The 19,894-nt window shown below is 42.7% G+C and overlaps 1 protein-coding gene across 1 annotated transcript; it reads left to right on the top strand.

The window, feature by feature from the left end:
• The first annotated feature begins 109 nt into the window (after window positions 1-109).
• LOC140397079 (scavenger receptor cysteine-rich type 1 protein M130-like) lies at window positions 110-13,399 on the top strand. The gene is made up of 5 exons (XM_072486112.1): window positions 110-470; window positions 3,934-4,248; window positions 5,345-5,662; window positions 5,895-6,077; window positions 13,206-13,399. The coding sequence occupies exons 1-5, from the start codon at window positions 110-112 to the stop codon at window positions 13,397-13,399; spliced, it is 1,371 nt and encodes a 456-aa protein (XP_072342213.1).
• The last annotated feature ends 6,495 nt before the right edge of the window (window positions 13,400-19,894 follow it).

The following is a 19,894-nucleotide window of genomic DNA, read 5'->3' as shown; positions in this document are numbered from 1 at the left end:
TGCCGCACCATTTTAACTCCTTTAAAATGATTATTTGGTGAACATGAGCAGTGGGTATAGGTGCCTTGGTATCATTTACTTTCCTTACTTTTGACGTGTGACTATTCTAATGGATATCTACAAGTTACGTGGGTCCGTGTTTATATCCGAAACAGGACAACATGGTCCCCGATTGGTTGGTGGCCAGGACAGGTGCTCAGGACGGGACGAGGTGTTACACGGAGACCGCTGGGGGACGCTGTGTGATGTTTACTTTGGTTTAGAAGCCGCCAGTATGATCTATGAGTATCTTCAGTGCGGGGCGGTAAAGAACATCATGAGAGGTGCTCCCTTTGGAAAGGGAACCGGCCCAGTGTGGAAGGAGAACTACAGGTGCGGCGGGAACGAGTCCAGGTTGTGGCAGTGTCCGCTTTCATCCGTGTTCGATTTTAGCTGCTCCCATGGAAATGAAGCCAATGTCATCTGCTCGGGTGAGTGCCCTCAATCCAGATAATCAGAGCAAAGTACAATGTGGCACAGAAAATGAAGCGGCCATTCGTTCCATCGTGACCGTGCAAGCGTTTTGGAAATGTAACTCAACTTTTCGCAACTCTGGAGTGCCTTCACAGACCAGTGTTATTTCCCTTCCACATAATTGATCAATTCTCTTTTCAATGACATGATTGATCTTCACCTCCATTATACCCACGCTGTCCATTTCCGATCCAAACCACTCACTGCCTATGAAAGTACTCTGAGGTCACAATTGTTATTTTGTCAAATATCTTAAACCTGCCCCTCCTCCCATCCTCGCCCTATGCCGACGGGAACATTGCGTCCATATCTGTGTTTCACAGAACTCTCAGGATTCTGAACACCCGGTCAAATCGGGAAGTAAAAAATCCTCAGCACTACATTGAGGGTAATTAGAGGAGAAGTCCCGCGTGTCCACTCCTGTATTTTGTTTCACTCAATATCACACAGGACAGATTATTGGCCACTCTCACATGGCTGTTTTCGGGACTTTGGTCTCCTCCTTAATGTCTCTATTTTCTTTTTCATTTTGCATATTCCTGCAGCTGTTTGAGACAATTCACCGTTGCAATGGCAGAATAATAGTTCTCATATTCGGCACTACAGGCAAATTCTTTCCCACACTCTGAATTTACATACCTAGACTGCAAGCATAATTTCAAAGGAGTTACAGTCTCTTCTCCTGTAATCCCAGATAATGCCGCAATATTCCCTCCTCTCGTGCGAGCTGCCTGTACCGATTCTCTGCACGTGATTGATTTCCCCTAATGTTACCTCATAGCTCCAAAATGCCTTCCAAATCTGTCCTGACCATACCGATGGAACTAGCCAATTGAATGGGGGTTGATGAAAAGATTGATGAATGGGGGTAGCAGGTGTGATGGCCGAGTGGAGATTTACTACAACCGCAGCTGGGGCAGAGTCCAGGAGAGCCTATGGGACCTGAATGACACTGACGTGGTCTGTAGACAGCTGGGCTGCGGAGCCGCGATAGCCGCATATAACTCTTCACAATACGGAGAGGGTGAAGGGTCAGTGTGGGTGAATTATGTCCATTGTAAAGGAAACGAATCGCATCTCTGGAACTGCAGCTCAATCCCACCGAAGTCGCCTCACACTGACAGCATCGACGTAGGTGTTCTGTGTTCAGGTGAATAAACAGGTCACTGTGACTGAAATGAATGGGACATGTGTCATGGGCAATGGGAACATGTCATTTCTTCCTCAGGGGCCTGTGGACCAATTATTTAACATTGGAGCCAGGATGAACATGGGCAGTAATAACACATATTTGGAACTATGCTGACAGATTGAACAACGTTATAAATCTCTAGGTCCCGCCCCACAGTAAATACAGACAAAGCCAATAAGGACCAATGACAACGATGACAAATGAATTGGCCAAAGGGGTAGGTTTCAACAGCGCAACTGAAAGAGAGAGGAAAGGTTTATGATTTATTTGTTCTTAAGGGCAGCACGGTAGCATTGTGGAGAGCACAATGCTTCACAGCTCCAGGGTCCCAGGTTCGATTCCGGCTTGGGTCACTGTCTGTGCGGAGTCTGCACGTCCTCCCCTTGTCTGCGTGGGTTTCCTCCGGGTGCTCCGGTTTCCTCCCACAGTCCAAAGATGTGCAGGTTAGGTGAATTGGCCAATGATACATTGCCCTTAATGTCCAAAATTGTGCTTGGTGTTGGGTGGAGGTGTCGAGTTTGGGTTGGGTGCTCTTTCCAGGAGCCGGTGCAGACTCAAATGGCATCCTTCTGCACTGTAAATTCAATGATAATCTATGATTAATCTAGGACAAAGGTTCGGCACAACATCGTGGGCCGAAGGGCCTGTTCTGTGCTGTATTTTCTATGTTCGATGTTCTATGTAAAGGAATTCTGATGTTGTCTGTCAAAAGCCAATGTCGGGGCTGTTGATTTTTTTTGTTCGTTCTTGTGGTGTGGGCGTCGCTGTCTGGGCCAGCAATTGTTACCCAAATCTAATTGCCCTTGAACTGAGTTGAGTTCTAGACTATTTCAGACTGGGGGAAGTTAAGACTGAACCGAATTGGTGTGTGGGGCGATAGTCACATGTAGGTCAGAGCGGGTTAGGACAACAGATTTCCTCCCTGAGGTATATTAGTGAATGAGATGGGTTTTTACGACAATCGACAATGGTGACATGGTCATCAACAGACGTCCAATTACAGATTTTAGTTGAATTCAAATTCCACCATTTCGCAAGATGGGATTAGAAGCCGCGGCCCCAGAGCTATCCCCAGGTCTCTGCATTAGTAGTCCAGTAACAATACCACTACGAAGACGCCTCCTCATTAAGTATGTGGGGTCGATTGATGTATTTGTGCATTTGAACATGACAATGATATTCTAAAGCTAAATTATATTATGGGATGAAAGTGCAGGATAGATCAAATAGGTGATTTTGGTAGGCGGGGGGGAGTGTGTGAGGCAATGTAATTGCGGTGGGCATTATTGGTGAGATCAAATTTGCGCGGTTCGCTTTGGAAAGTGTTGTTTGCATTAGCGTTTTTGAAGGGAGCAAGATTGATTTCCCAGCTAGGCGTTTGAGAAATCTTCCTGTCTTGAAAGAACATGGATCTTCTGATACTTTCAGCCGGAAGTGTGGTGAATTCGCGGGGAGGGTCAGTGCTTGAGCGGTTAAGCCGCTTTTTCTCTCAATGATGCTACCAACCCATTGAACATTTTCTGATTTGTACCATTAAGAACGTTATGGCGATATCTGATTAAATATGGGCAGCAAAACAGTATGCAGTGAAAAACATAAAATAAAATGTTTGCTTAAAGGGATTGTGTTTAGACTCATTAATTAGTATAATTAGACAATTGCGGGCGAACCATTCTATCCAGCATAGAACGGGCCAATCCCGAAAACCACGGTGCAGATTTTATAAAATAAATTGAGAGTACCCACTAATTTTTTCCAATTAACGGGCAATTTAGCGTGACCAAATCACCATACGCTATCCAGGTTTGGGTTGTGGGTGTGAGAACAACGCAGACACGGGGAGAATGTGAATTCTCCACATTGCCAGTGACCCAGGGCCGGTATTAATCCTGGGACCGCTGCGCGGTGAGGCAGCGGTGCTAACCACTGCGCGCTTTATCAATTTCCAAATGATTTGTATCGGTTGATTCAGATTTTCGGAACAGGCATTTCCCGACGTCCCATTGAGGAGCAGTTCCACATTGCCTTCACGGCGTTATTTTCCAGTCACCATATTATACATTTAGGTAAGACTACAAAAGTGTTGGACAACAAGTATTCATTTACCTGTGAACAGCAGCTTGAAAGGGAGATTTTAATTCAGCCGGCTGTTACACAATAGTTTGAATTAAACAGTGATATGAATTTGTGTTAGAAGGATAATATTCCACTGCATTATTTTCTATCAGGACACAAACAGTTAAGGCTGTCTGACGGGGCAAGCCGGTGTGCTGGCCGATTGGAGATTTATTACTCTGGGACCTGGGGCTCAGTTTGTGACGATTCCTGGGACCTGACAGACGCTGAAGTGATTTGCAAACAGCTGGGTTGTGGAAATGCATTGCAGCTTCCATTTCCTGCTCCGTCTGGACCAGGCACAGGCACCATTTGGCTTGATGAGCTGGACTGCTCCGGGAACGAATCGTCTATCTGGCAATGCCCCCATGCATTGTGGGGAAAGCACGACTGTAATCATAAAGAAGATGTGGAGATCATGTGCTCAGGTAAAGATCGTATTTCCTTCAGTTATAAGCGAAGTTTCACACTGAAGATATATCCCCGAATTTGGTCGGAACAGCACTGACGTAGGTTAGTCGGACTAACCCCGAGTGTGGCGTTTATTCTGCACACAAATAGCTTTAAAACGTTGGTTCAGCCTACCGGATCTATGTTCCCTTCCGATTCTTTCTCCTCTCACTTCGGTTTATACTCTCAGTGTAAAAGCATCGGTGCTGTCCGCCTCAAGTATCTTATGTTTTCTGAGTTTCACTTTCTTCCAACTTTCTGGCAATCAGAAGAAAAACATGTTCTCCTGAACTCACTGTGAATGTTATTCGTACAACAGATGGTCGTAACAGGGTCATACAGATCCACAGTACAGAAAAGACCTCTCGGCCCATCGTGTCTGTTATATATTGTGCAGTCCTCTTCAGAATTAACTGCTTGCCCCATTTTCTGCCTCCTATAAATTTGGAACTTTTACTTGTGAGGGCAAAGTACGACGAGTTGATGTATATCATCAGGAACAGTAACACCTGCACCAATCCATGTGAACATCCCGTTCGAACTTCTGCTATTTAACTAACAGAATAATTTACAGCTAATTTTACAGCAACTTTCCTACTGACTCGCTGGTTTCTCATTTTCTGACATGAGTTAACAATGTGGGAACTTGTCAAAGCTCTGCTGACAATCCAGGCTGATTTAAAGGAACGCATTCATCATAGATTATCATAGAATTTTCAGTGAAGAAGGACGCCATTGGGCCCATCGAGTCTTCACCGGCTCTTGGAAAGAGCACCCTACCCAAGGTCAACACCTGCACACCCAATCCCCATAACCCAGTAACTCCACCCAACAATAAATTTTGCAAAGTTTCCTCGTCATTCAATGCGGTACATCATGTAAATATCTGGTTTGGAATTCACATTTACTTATTATGGACTGTATCGTTTGATTTCAGCTGCTCGTTTCCGTTAATTTTCTGAAATAATATCAATGAAAATGTTAACTCAACTGGCGCAACATATATATTGCAGTGCACTCTGGATACACAATTGGTCAGTAGAAGCAACTAGATGTTTGTTATTTCATTGATAGAGCACAAAGAGATACGTCTGGTTAATGGAAAGCATCGCTGTGAGGGGAGCGTGGAAGTGTTCTACAATGGGACCTGGGGCACAGTGTGCTCTGACAAACTGGAGAACCGTGACGCAGATGTGATCTGTAAACAGTTAGAGTGCGGCACCGCCGATTTCATTGACTATGACGCAAAATCATTTGGAATGGGTACCGGCCACATTTGGCTCGATGAGATCGAATGTCTGTCACATGAGACGACGCTTTGGCAATGTCAGGGAGACCCGTGGGGTGAACACAACTGTGAACATCGGGAAGATGCGTGTATTGTTTGTTCAGGTAACACAATGAACTACTTTGTTTGCAGATGTAATTTCACATATTAATGTCATCTTCATTCAACATGTCTGTCTTATCAACAGGGGGAAACACAATAAAGGGACCACACTACAGTCTCAAGGACTGCGGTGGAGAATCAGGTTCTCCTTCATCTTTTCTAACAGCTGCCTGATTGTATTCTGCGCTTGTGTCACGTCAGGTGTAATAATTATTTTTTCTTTGACAAATTCAGGACAAATCTTGCGCTTGGCTGGAGGTGACACCAAATGCTCCGGGCGAGTGGCGATATTGTGTAACAACACTTGGGGTACGGTATGTGATGATTCCTGGGATATGAACGATGCCAGAGTTGTGTGCAGGCAGATGGATTTTAGTCCCCCTCTATTGGCCACAGGAGGGGCCGCTTTTGGCCAGGGTAATGGTACTACCTGGCTGGATGAGGTGAAGTGCACTGGAAATGAATTCTTTCTCTCTGATTGTCCTTTATTATTGTGGCCTCAAAGCTGACTGTGATCACAAGGAAGACGCCAGTGTGGTTTGTTCCGGTAAGCATCGCACAGAGTGGTGGGAGCTTGAGCTGGACAGGGGTGTTTGGTTCTTGGTGCTGAATTTGAAGCACGTATATAAATTAAGATTAACAGCTGAATTTCGAACATCAAACCCAAATAATTGTTTATTTTTCATCTCGTTGATAGAAACCATTCAATATTATTGTTATTTTTATATTCGGGGAATAATTGGACATTGGAATTGCCTTGTTGCGAGGATTTCTCAAAATGATAATCATGTAAACATTGAAAATTACACGGTGAAACCTTTGTCTGTGAAAACTTTCCTGAATCTTTAATACAGCTCCTGAAGATGAAAGCACTTCCATTCCTCTTGTTATCTGCATATGACTCGGAGTCCTATTGATCTGTGAGTTACTCGCCCTGGTGACAGTAATGCAGAGGAAGATGTCAATAAAAGGTGCGGCTCGAATCGGATTGTGAACCTCACACTGAATTTTGAATGTTGCTTTATCTTCTCTTCAATGACTCTTTCCCCAAACTGTACCCAGTCGGTTGTAAGACAGAAAATAACATGCTATTGGTCAGTCATTTCGTTCAAGGTATTCGAGAAACAGTAACATCATAGAATCATAAAAACTGTACAGTACAGAGGGAGACCAGTCGCCCTATCGAATCGGCACCAACCCTCCGAAAGAGCACCCGACGTAGGCCTGATCCAACCCTCTATTCCCGTACCCGCACCTAACCATAGGCACTAAGGGGAAATTTAGAATGGTCAATCCGACTAACCTCCACATCTTTGAATAGATTCAAAACATTACACTTAAAATAGGGAATTTTCATCAGCCGTCCAGGAGACTCGAAATTAGTTTCATTTCGTAACAATAGATCAACACATTGAATGAAAACACTTTAAACTCTGAGCTCAGTATTTTGTTTAGCTGCTTATATATATTATTCCATTCAGTGTTCGTTGTCAGCCTGCACAGGCTGTGCCGATGTCCACTGTCAACTTCTCTGAATGGAATCAGCCGCCATTTTCAGAAGTGATGGAACATTTCCTATCTTTTACATTCTGCATCCCAGCACAACAAACACTCTGATATCAGTGGATCTCTGCTGGTGGTGCAGTGAGAACTGGGCCCACAGCCGAGTCAGAAGCTCCGCTTCAGGTTCAAAGACTTCCTATACCAAGGAATATCAAAACACCTTGAAAGTTCTTTCCAAGGCCACAATGACACACGGTAAAGTGGGGGAAAGTCCTGCTCCGTCAAGCTTGGTATGGATTAGTGACCGTTTGGCGACAGGCTGGCGACATTTTCCATACAGAATTTTGGCTATAGAATCTGATGAACCTTTGTCTTGTGAACCACTATGATTGGGGCTGAGAAACAAAACTGCTCCCCGTATCTTAACTCGCACCAAGTTATTTTGATTCATATCTGATGGACAGAACAATAGTGGCCCGGAAATCCCTCCGTCACTGATCCTTGAAATCGAGTCAGTGGAATTATTACTGGGCCAATCATCCAGAGACACAAAGTAATGCTCTGTGTTCCCTGGTACAAATACAGCCTCGGCAAAGAGGGAGATTTGAAATGAGTCAATCTGGAATTATATGTCTAACTATGATTGTAACAATATGCTAATCGTTCCGCTCTCCCGCCAACAGGTCCTCTCACTGGCGGCTGGGACTCACCACCTGGTTTCTACCAACCAATTTATGCAGAAATATATAATACTCCACCTGACAAGGTTTCCATCCAGACCCGTGCTTCAGGTTTGCATTCTGTATTCACTTCCAACCCAAGTTACAAGGGCAAATGCCGCTTCAGGTTTAACAAGTTTAATTTTCAGTGCACTGGATGCACAACACCATTCTCGTGCAACAAGGAGATCTGTATTTCTTCATCTTCAGCTGACGAATGATTTTGATTCGATTCCCACTCTCCCGAATTGTTCCAGAATGTTTTTTGGCAGCCAGTGCATAACCTAGAGAGGACCGTAGGAGTTTCCCTCAAGGCTGCACCGCGGCTCCATTTGCCTCCACCAACGTTCAGCTTCAAATAAGTATCGGCAAAGCGGCTGCTGGAGTATGTAAATGAACAGCAGCACGGTAAATTGGGGCAGCACGGTAGCCTTGTGGATAGCACAATTGCTTCACAGCTCCAGGGTCCCAGGTTCGATTCCAGCTTGGGTCACTGTCTGTGCGGAGTCTGCACATCCTCCCCGTGTCTGCGTGGGTTTCCTCCGGGTGCTCCGGTTTCCTCCCACAGACCAAAGATGTGCGGGTTAGGTGGATTGGCCATGATAAATTGCCCTTAGTGTTGGGTGGGGTTACTGGGTTATGGGGATAGGGTGGCGGTGTTGACCTTGGGTAGGGTGCTCTTTCCAAGAGACGGTGCAGACCCGATGGGCCGAATGGCCTCCTTCTGCACTGTAAATTCTATGATAATCTATGAACATTTCAAAGCTTGCAGATGACGAGGATGCAAACTGTGACGAGGATGCCGGAATCCAACAGCATGCTCTGGACAGGATGGGGGAGTGGGGAAATCAATGGCAGATGCAGTATAATTTGGATAAGTGTGAGGTTAATCACTTTGGAAGCAAAAGCAGGAAGGCAGATTACCACCTGAATTGTTGTAATTTGGGAAAGGGGAGTGTGCAGCGGGACCTGGGAGTCATTGCGCACCAGTCGCTGAAGGTAAGCATGCAGATGCACAGGCGGTAAAGGAGGTTAAGGGCTGGATGAGCTCAGTGGGCTCGACCGTTGGTTTCTAGTGCAGAACAAGGCCAGCAGCGTGGGTTCAATCCCCGTACCAGCTTACGCGAACAGGCGCCGTAATGTGGCAACGAGGGGCTTTTCGCAGTAACTTCATACATGTGACAATAAAAGATTAGTATTATATTATGATATTTTGGCCTTCATTGCAAGAAATGTCGAGTACAGATGCCGGGATGTGTTGTTGCCACACCTCGAATATTGTGCACAGTTTTGGTATCCCTTTCTGAGAAAGGATGTTCTTGCTCTCGAGGTAGTGGAACGAAAGTTTATCAGACTGATCCCAGGTATGGACTGATACCAAGAATGGTTGACCTGTCAAATGCGGAGAGATTCAGTACGTTAGGATTGTCCTCTCTGAAGTTCAGGAAAATGATCTCATCGAGACTTACACAATTCTAACAGGTCTAGACAGGGTAGATGCAGGGAAGATGTTACCAATAATGAGTGTGTCCACAACCAGGAGTCACAGTCTGAGGATTCAGGGTAAACTTTTTCGGACAGAGATGAGGACACGTTTCTTCACCCAATGTGTGGTGAGCCTGTGGAATCCATTCCCACAGAATGTATTCACGAGGCGGCAAGATATAGCACTTGGGGAGAGTGGGACATAAATGGAAAAGATAGCAGAGGCAGTACTGCAGTTATTTACTAATCATGACTAAAGGTGTAATGTCAGGCTCCTCGCGGAAAGCTAGGGATATTACTAATAAATAATATTACTAAAGGATATTACTAATAAAGGATGAGAAGAATGTCTAGGAAAATAAACATCAATCCGCTGAACATTATCGAGAGGAAAATTCCGACTAAAGGAGGGAAGAAAATCAATACAAATAAAAGAATATTAGAACGGTCAGCGTATCTTTCAAATAGGATAATCAACAACACCGAATTGTTTTAAAGGCGCCGGAGCAGATATGGTTTACACTGTAAATCTTGGTGTCTAATATTAGGCTAGAAGTTAGCACCTAATACACTAATGAATGAGACCAGAGCACAGCTGTCAGCTAGGTGATAAGTAGGTGCAATGTGGCCTCTGAGTCAGACGTTTTCAGGTTCAGGTTCCACCCCAGAACTTGGACAGATAAATGAAGTCTGGCACTGCGGTGCATTGCTGAGCGGGGAGCTGTGCATCTTCGGATGTCAGCTTTCATTGGAGCTATTGAAGAGAGTAACATCATGTCCTCTGTTCTGAGTATAAAGTATCAATTGACCATGCTGAAGAAGTCTTGAAGGTTTGCCGTTTTGACCTGACCAATAATGACCCCTGTCACAAATTCACACAATCAGGTGACATGTTCTTTTTGTTGAAATGCTGTGATGTCAGTGGTATATTGCAATTTACAAATTGACTGCTCTGTTCCCATATTGTAACAGCGACTAATTTTAATTGTACATCTTTAGCTGCAAAGAGTTTAAAACCTGCTGATCATGAAAAACACGAAAAACAAGTGGTTATTTCGTGAGTATGAAGTCACGTGACAAGCAGAAGAATTAGTCCCAGTTGGTGCTGATCGAAGGACAAAATTCTGGGAATTAATGCATCCATATAGACGGAAATAGGTTAGGAATGTGTACTGCATGAATAGGCGCTAAGATGAATGTTGTTTGTAATTTGTTGGATCAACTTTGAGTTTGGAGTCAAAACTCCATTTTAACGATGGTCTCAAATTGTGGTAGGCGGAGATGTACTGACTTGATAGAATAGATATACGATTGGAAAATTAATTTTCACATAAGTAACTAACATAAATGAAAACTTTGTGAGAAAAGGCACCATGTCATGTATTAAATTAAGAATAATTTAAATGACATACTTACTAAAAGGGGTTAAGAACACAAAGGTAGAATAGTAATCTGATGTAAAGTAAAAACGTCAACTAAAACCAAATAAAACACAAATGTTCATTTCTAACACCGGGAAAACAGACATTTCCGGACAAAGTCAGCAGGTGTGGCAGGATTCTGGGAGAGACCAACAAATCCAACACTTTGAGACCATGTGACTCTTCCTGCTAGACCATCTAAATGTGACATAATTTGATTTTCAGCATCCGCAGTATGTTGCTTTTATAAAATTTTATTTTTAACCAGGTATAACTGGAAGGTAGAAGAATGAAGATCAAGTCAATCGAACTTTCGTTGGATGCAATTGGTGTAGATTGTATGGCTCTGAACAGGATATTACGAATGTGCAAGAACAGTTAAGGGGAGGGCTGAACACAATGTACAAGAGCGTGAACAGTATTGAGGGGTGCTGTTTATCCAGAATGGCTGAACAGAAAGGAAGCAAAATGATCGCATTTGGCGCATTCTGGCTCCACCCTGAACCATTGCCCGCGGGTTCCACGATCTAAATCCACGTCTGATGTTTTTACTGTCAGTGAAATTGAAACAGAGGGAATTATTGTGGGAGGGGAAGCGGTTCTGTATCAAACACCCAACGGCTGATGCAGACCTCACGGATTATGCCTTATATTATTTAATCCACTGGGATATCTGACACATTAACTATCCGAACGGACGGAACTGTTAGATGACAGAAGTGACATTTATTCTTCACCTGATGGACATAAATAACAAACCAGTCATTTTCTGGAACACAGGGTTTACTGCAGAAACGCAGTATGAGTAAGGAGGTGGAGATAGGAAACTGTTGACAGTGAAGGCCGATAAATATCAGGACTTGATAATATACATTCCAGGCTACTTACCAACGTGGCGCTAGAACTTGTTGATGCATTGTGCGTCATCTATTATGATGATTTGCACTTTGTAATTAATTATTGGAGGATAGCTCATGTAATCCCATTATCCAGAAGGAGAGGGTGAGTGAAAATGGGAAATGATAGATCAGTACACCTAACGTCAGTAGTGGGGAAAATTCTAGAGTCATTATGAAAAACTTAATAGCAGGCCACTTATAAAACAGTGATAAAATCGTGCAGAGTCATCATGGTTTTACGAAAAGGAAAACATGCTTATGAGTACGACTGGAATTATTTGAGCATATAATCAGTAGAATATATAAGGTGGGACAGTGGGCCTGGTTTACCTAGAATTTCGAAGGCTTTCTACAATGACCCTCACCCGATTATTAGCAAGTGACATTGAAGCCCAAACGATTAGGAGGAGGATATTAAGATGAATGGAATTTTGTTTGGCAGAAAAGAAGCAGAAGAGTAGGGATAAAAAAAAAATCAGAACGGTAGTCATGCCCATTGAGGTATTGCATGTTTCAGTGCTGGGACCCAAGCTGTTCACAATATACACTAATGATTTAAAGAATGCAATATGCCCAACACTTCAGATGACACACGCTGGGTGAGAGGGTGAGCTATAAGGAGGATGGATACAAAGATGTTTCAGTGTGATTTGGCCGAGCTGAGTGGGAAAATTCAGGGAATATGCAGTGTTATGTGGATAAATGTGAGGTTGGCAGCAAAAGTAAGAAGACAGAATATTACCTGATTGGTTATAAATTGAGAGAGGGGTTTGTGCAACGAGACCCGGGTGTCTTCTCACACCAGTTGCTGAAGGTAATCCTGCAGGTACAGCAGGTGGAACAGAAGGCAACTGGTTTGCTGGCGATAAAAGTAGAAGAACAGGATGTCATGCTGCAATTATAAAGTGCCTTCGTGAGACCACACCAGGAATATTGTACAGTTTTGGTCACCTTATCTGAGGGGTGATTTGTTTTTGCCATAAAGGGGGTGCAACGAATATTTACCAGATGGATCCCTATAATGGTGGGTCTGACATATGAGGAAAGATTGAGTCCTTTACGATAATTTACGCTTGAGTTCAGAAGAATGCAGAGCGTTTGTGGCATCTGTCTGAAACCTATAAAATGCAATCAGGATTACTTCCTTCACTTGGATATGATATTGTGTAATTTGCTACTACAAAAAGTAATTGAGCCCAAAACACATATGATGATTTCCAGAACGAATTAGAAGGGCCGAATGGCCCACTCTTGCTCCTACGTTCCATATTTCTATGTCTCTCTATATCCCTCTGTATAGTTGTCCTGAAACGTTTGTGCAGTTTCTTCGCCTGATCTCCCAAAGCTGAATGTTCTTCCAAAGTGGAGTCATGTATCAATTCCAGGACAGTGTCACAATGATGGTGAAGTTATTGATACCTCGCCTCTGATTGATTGAAATATTATGTGTCGTGATGAATTCATGATGACTCCACCACAAACAACTGATCCATTAACCAATCACTTTCTGTTCAGCAGATTCTGCAACGATTAACACTCTTAACCAGATTGAATATTACAGCAGTCACAGTTTGGGTGACACTGATCCTGGATCCGCATATCCTGAAGATGAATGCTCAAATATACAGGGTATGTCGAAATTTACTTTCCACCATCTCGTTTCAGATCTTCACTCTGTAATATCTGAAATACCAAAACAGATCAACTATTAAATGAGAGATTCAAGGATCTCAGGTATTGCACAATGATTTCAGTAACCGAAACATCAAAACTGCTTGAGTCTGAAACAACGTCTTATCATTTCTCCCAATAAAATAAATAAATTAAAAATAAACGTTTCCTTGTGATTCTACACAAGCCTATGGAGGCTGTGAAATGTTTGCAGGTTGGTGGGATGTACATTTTCTGCGAACAGTATGAATTTAAACTAAAATTGAAAATACTGCCGCCCAAGCTGGCCCAATAACTCGCTCCACTCAAACTCAATGACATCATACCGTAATCGATCTACTTTCCTGCCCCGGTATTACTTGGGAGAGAATGATTAAAGTATATCATTCTAACTGTCCTTTGGACGTAAGTAACTTCAACTGCAAACACCTGTGCCTCTCAGCTCCTGTTTCTGCGACTATGACGATGCTGAGACTGAAACCATTGATGCCCAGGGTGGACACTTGCTTCAGGATCCTAGGTCTGAGGATCGCATTACATTGGGAAAGTTCAGCGGTGATATCCACACTCTGGGTAAGATAATCCTTTGATTCTTCTGTTTCTTTGAGAATCGCTCGGTTCCGTCGATGATTTTCTCCCGCTACGCTGAGATAGGCTCTAGGATGAACGATTAGTCCAATGGACGACCTGCAGATTTTGCTACATCTGGGGCACGCTACGCTTGATAAAAGTCCAACAGATTTGATTCGAATTACTAGCTTTCGGACCTCAGCTCCATTCTCAGGTGAAGGAGCTGCACTCCGAAAGCTAGTAATTCGAAACAAATCTCTTGGACATTAACCTGGAGTTGTTAGACACCTTACTGCCCAGTTATTGAGCCCGTACATCATGTATTCGAGGAACAGCGATCACTGCATTCTCCCAGCAGCCAAGTCCCACACATTCATTCCAGCAGTGCCCCTGACAATCGGTTCCTGAAGGCTGCAATCAGAATTTAACGTAGTTTTCTCACTTTAATTCCACAATTTGTATATTCATTTCCATTAGTGTTGCCTAACTCAAGAGATCATCGGCAGTATCACCCAGTATCACCCAGTACTGGAGAGAATTCTTCGAGACAGGATCTGCTCACATTTGATTATCATAGAATTTACAGTTCAGAAGGAGGCCATACGAATCATCGAGTCTGCACCGGCTCTTGGAAAGAGCGCCCTACCCAAGGTCAACACCTCCACCCTATCCCCATAACCCAGTAACCCCACCCAACACTAAGGGCAATTTTGGACACTAACGGCAATTTATCATGGCCAATCCACCTAACCTGCACATCTTTGGACTGTGGGAGCAAACCAGAGCACCTGGAGAAAACCCGCGCACACACGGGGAGGATGTGCAGACTCCGAACAGACAGTGACCCAAGCCGGAATCGAACCTGGGACCCTGGAGCTGTGAAGCAATTGTGCTATCCACAATGCTACCGTGCTGCCCATTTGAAAGCAAATGGACGTGTTAGCGAGAGGCAGCATGGTTTTGTGAAGGAGAGGTCGTATCTCACTAAATTGATAGTTTTTCGAGGAGGTCACAAAGATGATTGATGAAGGTAGGGCAGTGGATGTTGTCTATATGGACTTCAGTAAGGCCTTTGACAAGGTCCCTCATGGCAGACTAGTACAAAAGGTGAAGTCACACGGCTGAGCTGGCAAGGTGGATATAGAACTGGCTAGATCATAGAAGGCAGAGAATAGCAATGGGAGGATGCTTTTCTAATTGGAGGGCTGTGACTAGTGGTGTTCCGCAGGGATCAGTGCTGGGACCTTTGCTGTTTGTAGTATATATAAATGATTTGGAGGAAAATGTAACTGGTCTGATTAGTAAGTTTTCAGACGACACAAAGGTTGGTGGAATTGCGGATAGCGATGAGGACTGTCAGAGGATACAGCAGGATTTAGATTGTTTGGAGATTGGGCGGAGAGATGGCAGATGGAGTTTAATCCGGACAAATGTGAGGTAAGGCATTTTGGAAGGTCTAATGCAGGTAGTGAATATACAGTGAATGGTAGAACCCTCAAAAGTATTGAAAGTCAGAGAGATCTAGGTGTACAGGTACACAGGTCACTGAAAGGGGCAACACAGGCGAAGAAGGTAGTCAAGAAAGCATACGGCATGCTTGCCTTCATTGGCCGGGGCATTGAGTATAAGAATTGGCAAGTCATGTTGCAGCTGTATAGAACCTTAGTTAGGCCACACTTGGAGTATAGTGTCCAATTCTGGTCGTCACACTACCAGAAGGATGTGGAGGCTTTAGAGAGGGTGCAGAAGAGATTTACCAGAATGTTGCCTGCTATGGAGGGCATTAGCTATGAGGAGGGTCAAAGACAGAGTGGCTAGACAGAGCTTTTTCCCAGGGTAGAGGGGTCAATTACTAGGGGCATAGGTTTAAGGTGCGAGCGGCAAGGTACAGAGAAGATGTACGAGGCATGTTTTTTACGCAGAGGGTGGTGGGTGCCTGGAACTCGCTGCCGGAGGAGGTGATATTTAAGGGGCATCTTGACAAATACGTGAATAGGATGGGAATATATGGATACGGACCCAGGAAGAGTAGAAGATTGTAGTTTAGCCGGGCAGGATGGTCGGCACGGGATTGGAGGCCGAAGGGACTGTTCCTGTGCTGTACGTGTCTTTATTCTTTTTCCTTATAAACAGTGCCCTAAAGTAAACGAAAGGCTTTTGAACAGGGCCCTCCAGTAAATCATTACATTTAAACCGTGTCCTCCAGCAAACAAAATGTATTTAAACAGTACCCGACATAAAACATGTGCATTTAAACAGTGCACCTACAGTGAATCAAATGTATTTAAACTGTGCCCTAGAGTAACTCAAATGTATTTATACCGTACCCTAAAGTAAATCAATCACATTTAAACAGTTCCCGACAGTAAACCAAATGCATTTAAACAGTGCTGTACAGTAAATCAAATGCATTTAAACAGTGCGCTACAGTAAATCAAATGCATTTCAACTGTGCCCCACAGTAAATCAAATGTTCTTAAATATTGCCCTAGGCAATACAAATGCAGTTGAACAGTGCCCTGCACTAAATCAAATGCATTAAGAAAGTGTGCAGCAGTAAACCAAATGCATTTAAACAGTGCCCTACAGTCAATCAAATGTATTTCAAAAGTGCCCGACACTAAAGCAAATGCATTTAAACAGTGCCCTACAGTAAATAAAAGTGCCCGACTGAAAATCAAATGCATTTAAACAGTGTCCAAAAGTAAACTAAAGGCAGTCAAACAGTGCCCGTCACTAAATCTAGTGCATTTAAACAGTGCCCTACAGTAATTAAAATGCAGTTAAAGTGCCCTACTGAAAATCAAATGCATTTAAACAGTCTCCAACAGTAAACTAAAGGCAGTTAAACAGTGCCCGTCACTAAATCTAATGTATTTAAACAGTGTCCTACAGGAAATCAAGTGCATTTAAACAGTGCCCAAATGGAAACCAAATGAATTTAAACAATGCGCTACATTAAAGAAAATGCTTTTAAACAGTGCTCGACAGTAAATCAAAGGCATTTAAACAGTGCGCTACAGAAAATCAAATGCTTTAAAATAGTGCGCTACAGTGAACCAAATGCCTTTAAACAGTGCCTGACAGTAAACAAATAGCATTAACAGCGCATTACAGGAATTCAAATGTACTTAAAGAGGGTCCTGGAGTAAATTAAATGCATTTAAACAGTGCTCGACTCTAAATCAAATGACTTGAAACAGTGCTCTACTGTAAATCAAATTTATTTAAACAGTGCCCTCCAGTAAAGCAAAAGTATTTAAACAGTGTCCTACAGCAAATCAGATGCATTTAAACAGTGCCCTACCGTAACCCAAATGCATTTAAACAGTGCCCTACGTTAAGTCAAATGCATTTAAACAGAACCCTACAGTAAAGAAAATGCATTGAAGCAGTGCCCTACAGTAAATCAAATGCATTTAAACAGTGTCCTACAGTAAATCAAATGCATTCAAACCGTGTCCTACCGTAACCCAAATGCGTTTGAACAGTGATCTACGTTAAATCAAATGCATTTAAACTGGACCCTCCAGTAAATAAAATGTATTTAAACAGTGCCCGACAGTAAATCAAAGATAGTGAAACAGGGCCCTGCAGAAAATCAAATGCATTTGAACAGTGCCCCCGAGTATATCCAATGTATTTAAACAGTGCCCGACGGTAAATCAAATGCATTTAAACAGTGCCCTACAGTAAGTCAAACACATTTAAACAGTGCCCTACGGTAAATCAAATGCATTTAAACAGTGCCCTACAGTAAATCAAACAAATTTAAACAGTGCCCGACAGTAAATCAAAGATAGTTAAACAGGGCCCTGCAGAAAATCAAATGCATTTGGACAGTGCCCCCGAGTAAATCAAATGCATTTAAACAGTGCCCTACAGTAACTCAAATGCTTTTAAATAGTGTCCGACAAAAACCAAATGCCCTTAAAGTGTCTTACAGTAAATCAAACAAATTTAAACAGTGGAATGAAATGAAAATCGCTTATTGTCACAAGTAGGCTTCAAAGGAAGTTACTGTGAAATGCCCCTCGTCGCCACATTCCGATGCCTGTTCGGGGAGTCGGTACGGGAAATACGGGAAACAGTGCCCTGAAGTAAACCAAATACATTTCAACAGTGCACAACAAAAAATCTAATGTATTTAAACAGTGCCCTAGGATTTAAACAGTGCCCTACGGTAAGTCAAATGCATTTAAACAGTGCCCTACAGTAAGTCAAATGCATTTAAACAGCGCCATGCCGAAAATCAAATGTATTTAAACACTGCCCTGCGGTAAGTCAAATGCATTTAAACAGCGCCCTATAGCAAATAAAATGCATTTAAACAGTGCCCTCAGTAAATCAATCGCTTTTACAAAGTGCCCTCCAGTAAACCAAAAGCTCTTAAATAGTGCCCTACAGTTTTTCAATCGCATATAAACCGTGCCTCTAAGTAAATAAATCACATTTAAACAGTTCCATGCAGTGAACCAAATGTTTTTAAACAGTGCTTTATAGTAAATCAAATGCATTTACAGTGCCCTGCAGTAAACCAAATGCATTTCAACTGTGTCCTACAGTAAATTGAATGTGCTTAAACAGTCCCATACACAACACAAATGCAGTTGAACAGTGGCCCACACTCAATCAAATGCATTTGGAAAGTACCCTGCAGTAAACCAAATGCATTTAAAAAGCGCGCCAGAGTAAATAAAATGCATGAAAACAGCGGCCTACAATAAACCAAATACGTTTATCCAGTGCACTACAGTAAATCAAATGCATTTATACAGTGCACCACAGTAAATCAAATTTATTTAAAAAGTGCCCGACACTAAAGCAAATGCATTTAAATTGTGCTCTGAAGAAAATCAAATGCATTTAATCAGTGCCCTACAGCAAACCAAACGTATTTAACCAGTGCCCTGATGCAAAATCATTTGGAATTAAACTGTGCCCTACAGTAAATCAAATGCATTTAAACAGTGCCCTACAGTAAATCAAATGCATTTAAACAGTGCCCTACAGTAAATCAAATACATTTAAACAGTGCCCGGCAGTTAACTGAAGGCAATTAAACAGTGGCCGACATTAAATCAAATGTATTTAAACAGTGTACTACAGTAAATCAAAGGCACTTAAACAGTACTTTACAGTAAACCAAATGCATTTAATCAGTGCCCTACTGTACATCAATCGCATTTAAACAGTGTCCTACAATATACCAAATGCACTTAAATAGTGCCTACAGTACATCAATCTTATTTATTATTGGCCAGGGTTTAGAGATTCCCAAAGTGTATCATGAAGTTCACCTCACGCACCTGACCCAGAACTTTTAATAGCCTGTGGTATGGGAGCACACGGCCCACTCTACAGGAGGTACAGCAGAAATGGAAAATATATTTTAAAAAACAAATCGATGTTTATTCTATGAATTTAAGTTAACCTTTTTAAAACATACAGTGAACTTCTTAGCAACCATTAATTCAACTACAACCCCCAAAGAATACAACACTAAGTAATGCTTAAGCTGTCCTTTTAACATCCAGAAGACTTACAAAAAACAGAACCTTTAACAGAAGCACATCTGGTTAACGTCACTCCTGAAAACGTTTATAATTCTGACTTCACCAAATAATCAAGAGATAGACGCTTCATGGCCGAGAGCTCAAGAGTACACCTGCTCTGTCTGGCTTCCGCTCCAACACTGAAACTAACACACACCCTGCAGCAAACAGCCGAAAACGAAAGTAAAAAGCTGCCAGACAGCCCAGCTCCACCCATACTCTGACATCACTGATAAACACCCGTTTCTTAAAGGTACATTTCTTAAACACCCATTTCTTAAAGGTACTCTCACATGATACCTCCGCCCAAGAAAAAATATAAACCATCAACTTCAAGATGGTTTCATTTTTCACCTTGTCACTATCCTTTAAGAAATGCACGAAGTAAACACACTTTTGCGTTTCTAAAAA

The sequence above is a fragment of the Scyliorhinus torazame genome, chromosome 20 (genome assembly GCF_047496885.1).
Source record: "Scyliorhinus torazame isolate Kashiwa2021f chromosome 20, sScyTor2.1, whole genome shotgun sequence".
Taxonomy (NCBI): domain Eukaryota; kingdom Metazoa; phylum Chordata; class Chondrichthyes; order Carcharhiniformes; family Scyliorhinidae; genus Scyliorhinus; species Scyliorhinus torazame.
Note: the sequence above shows the minus strand (reverse complement) of the source record. Positions and strands in the feature narration are given on the sequence as shown.

Bases quoted from the DNA above. Each gene is read 5' to 3' on its own strand.
- LOC140397079 (XM_072486112.1), top strand. From the start codon at position 110: ATGGATATCTACAAGTTACGTGGGTCCGTGTTTATATCCGAAACAGGA. The intron at 471-3,933 runs GTGAGTGCCCTC...ATTTTCTATCAG, and splicing joins AGCCAATGTCATCTGCTCGG to GACACAAACAGTTAAGGCTG. The intron at 5,663-5,894 runs GTAACACAATGA...TGACAAATTCAG, and splicing joins TGCGTGTATTGTTTGTTCAG to GACAAATCTTGCGCTTGGCT.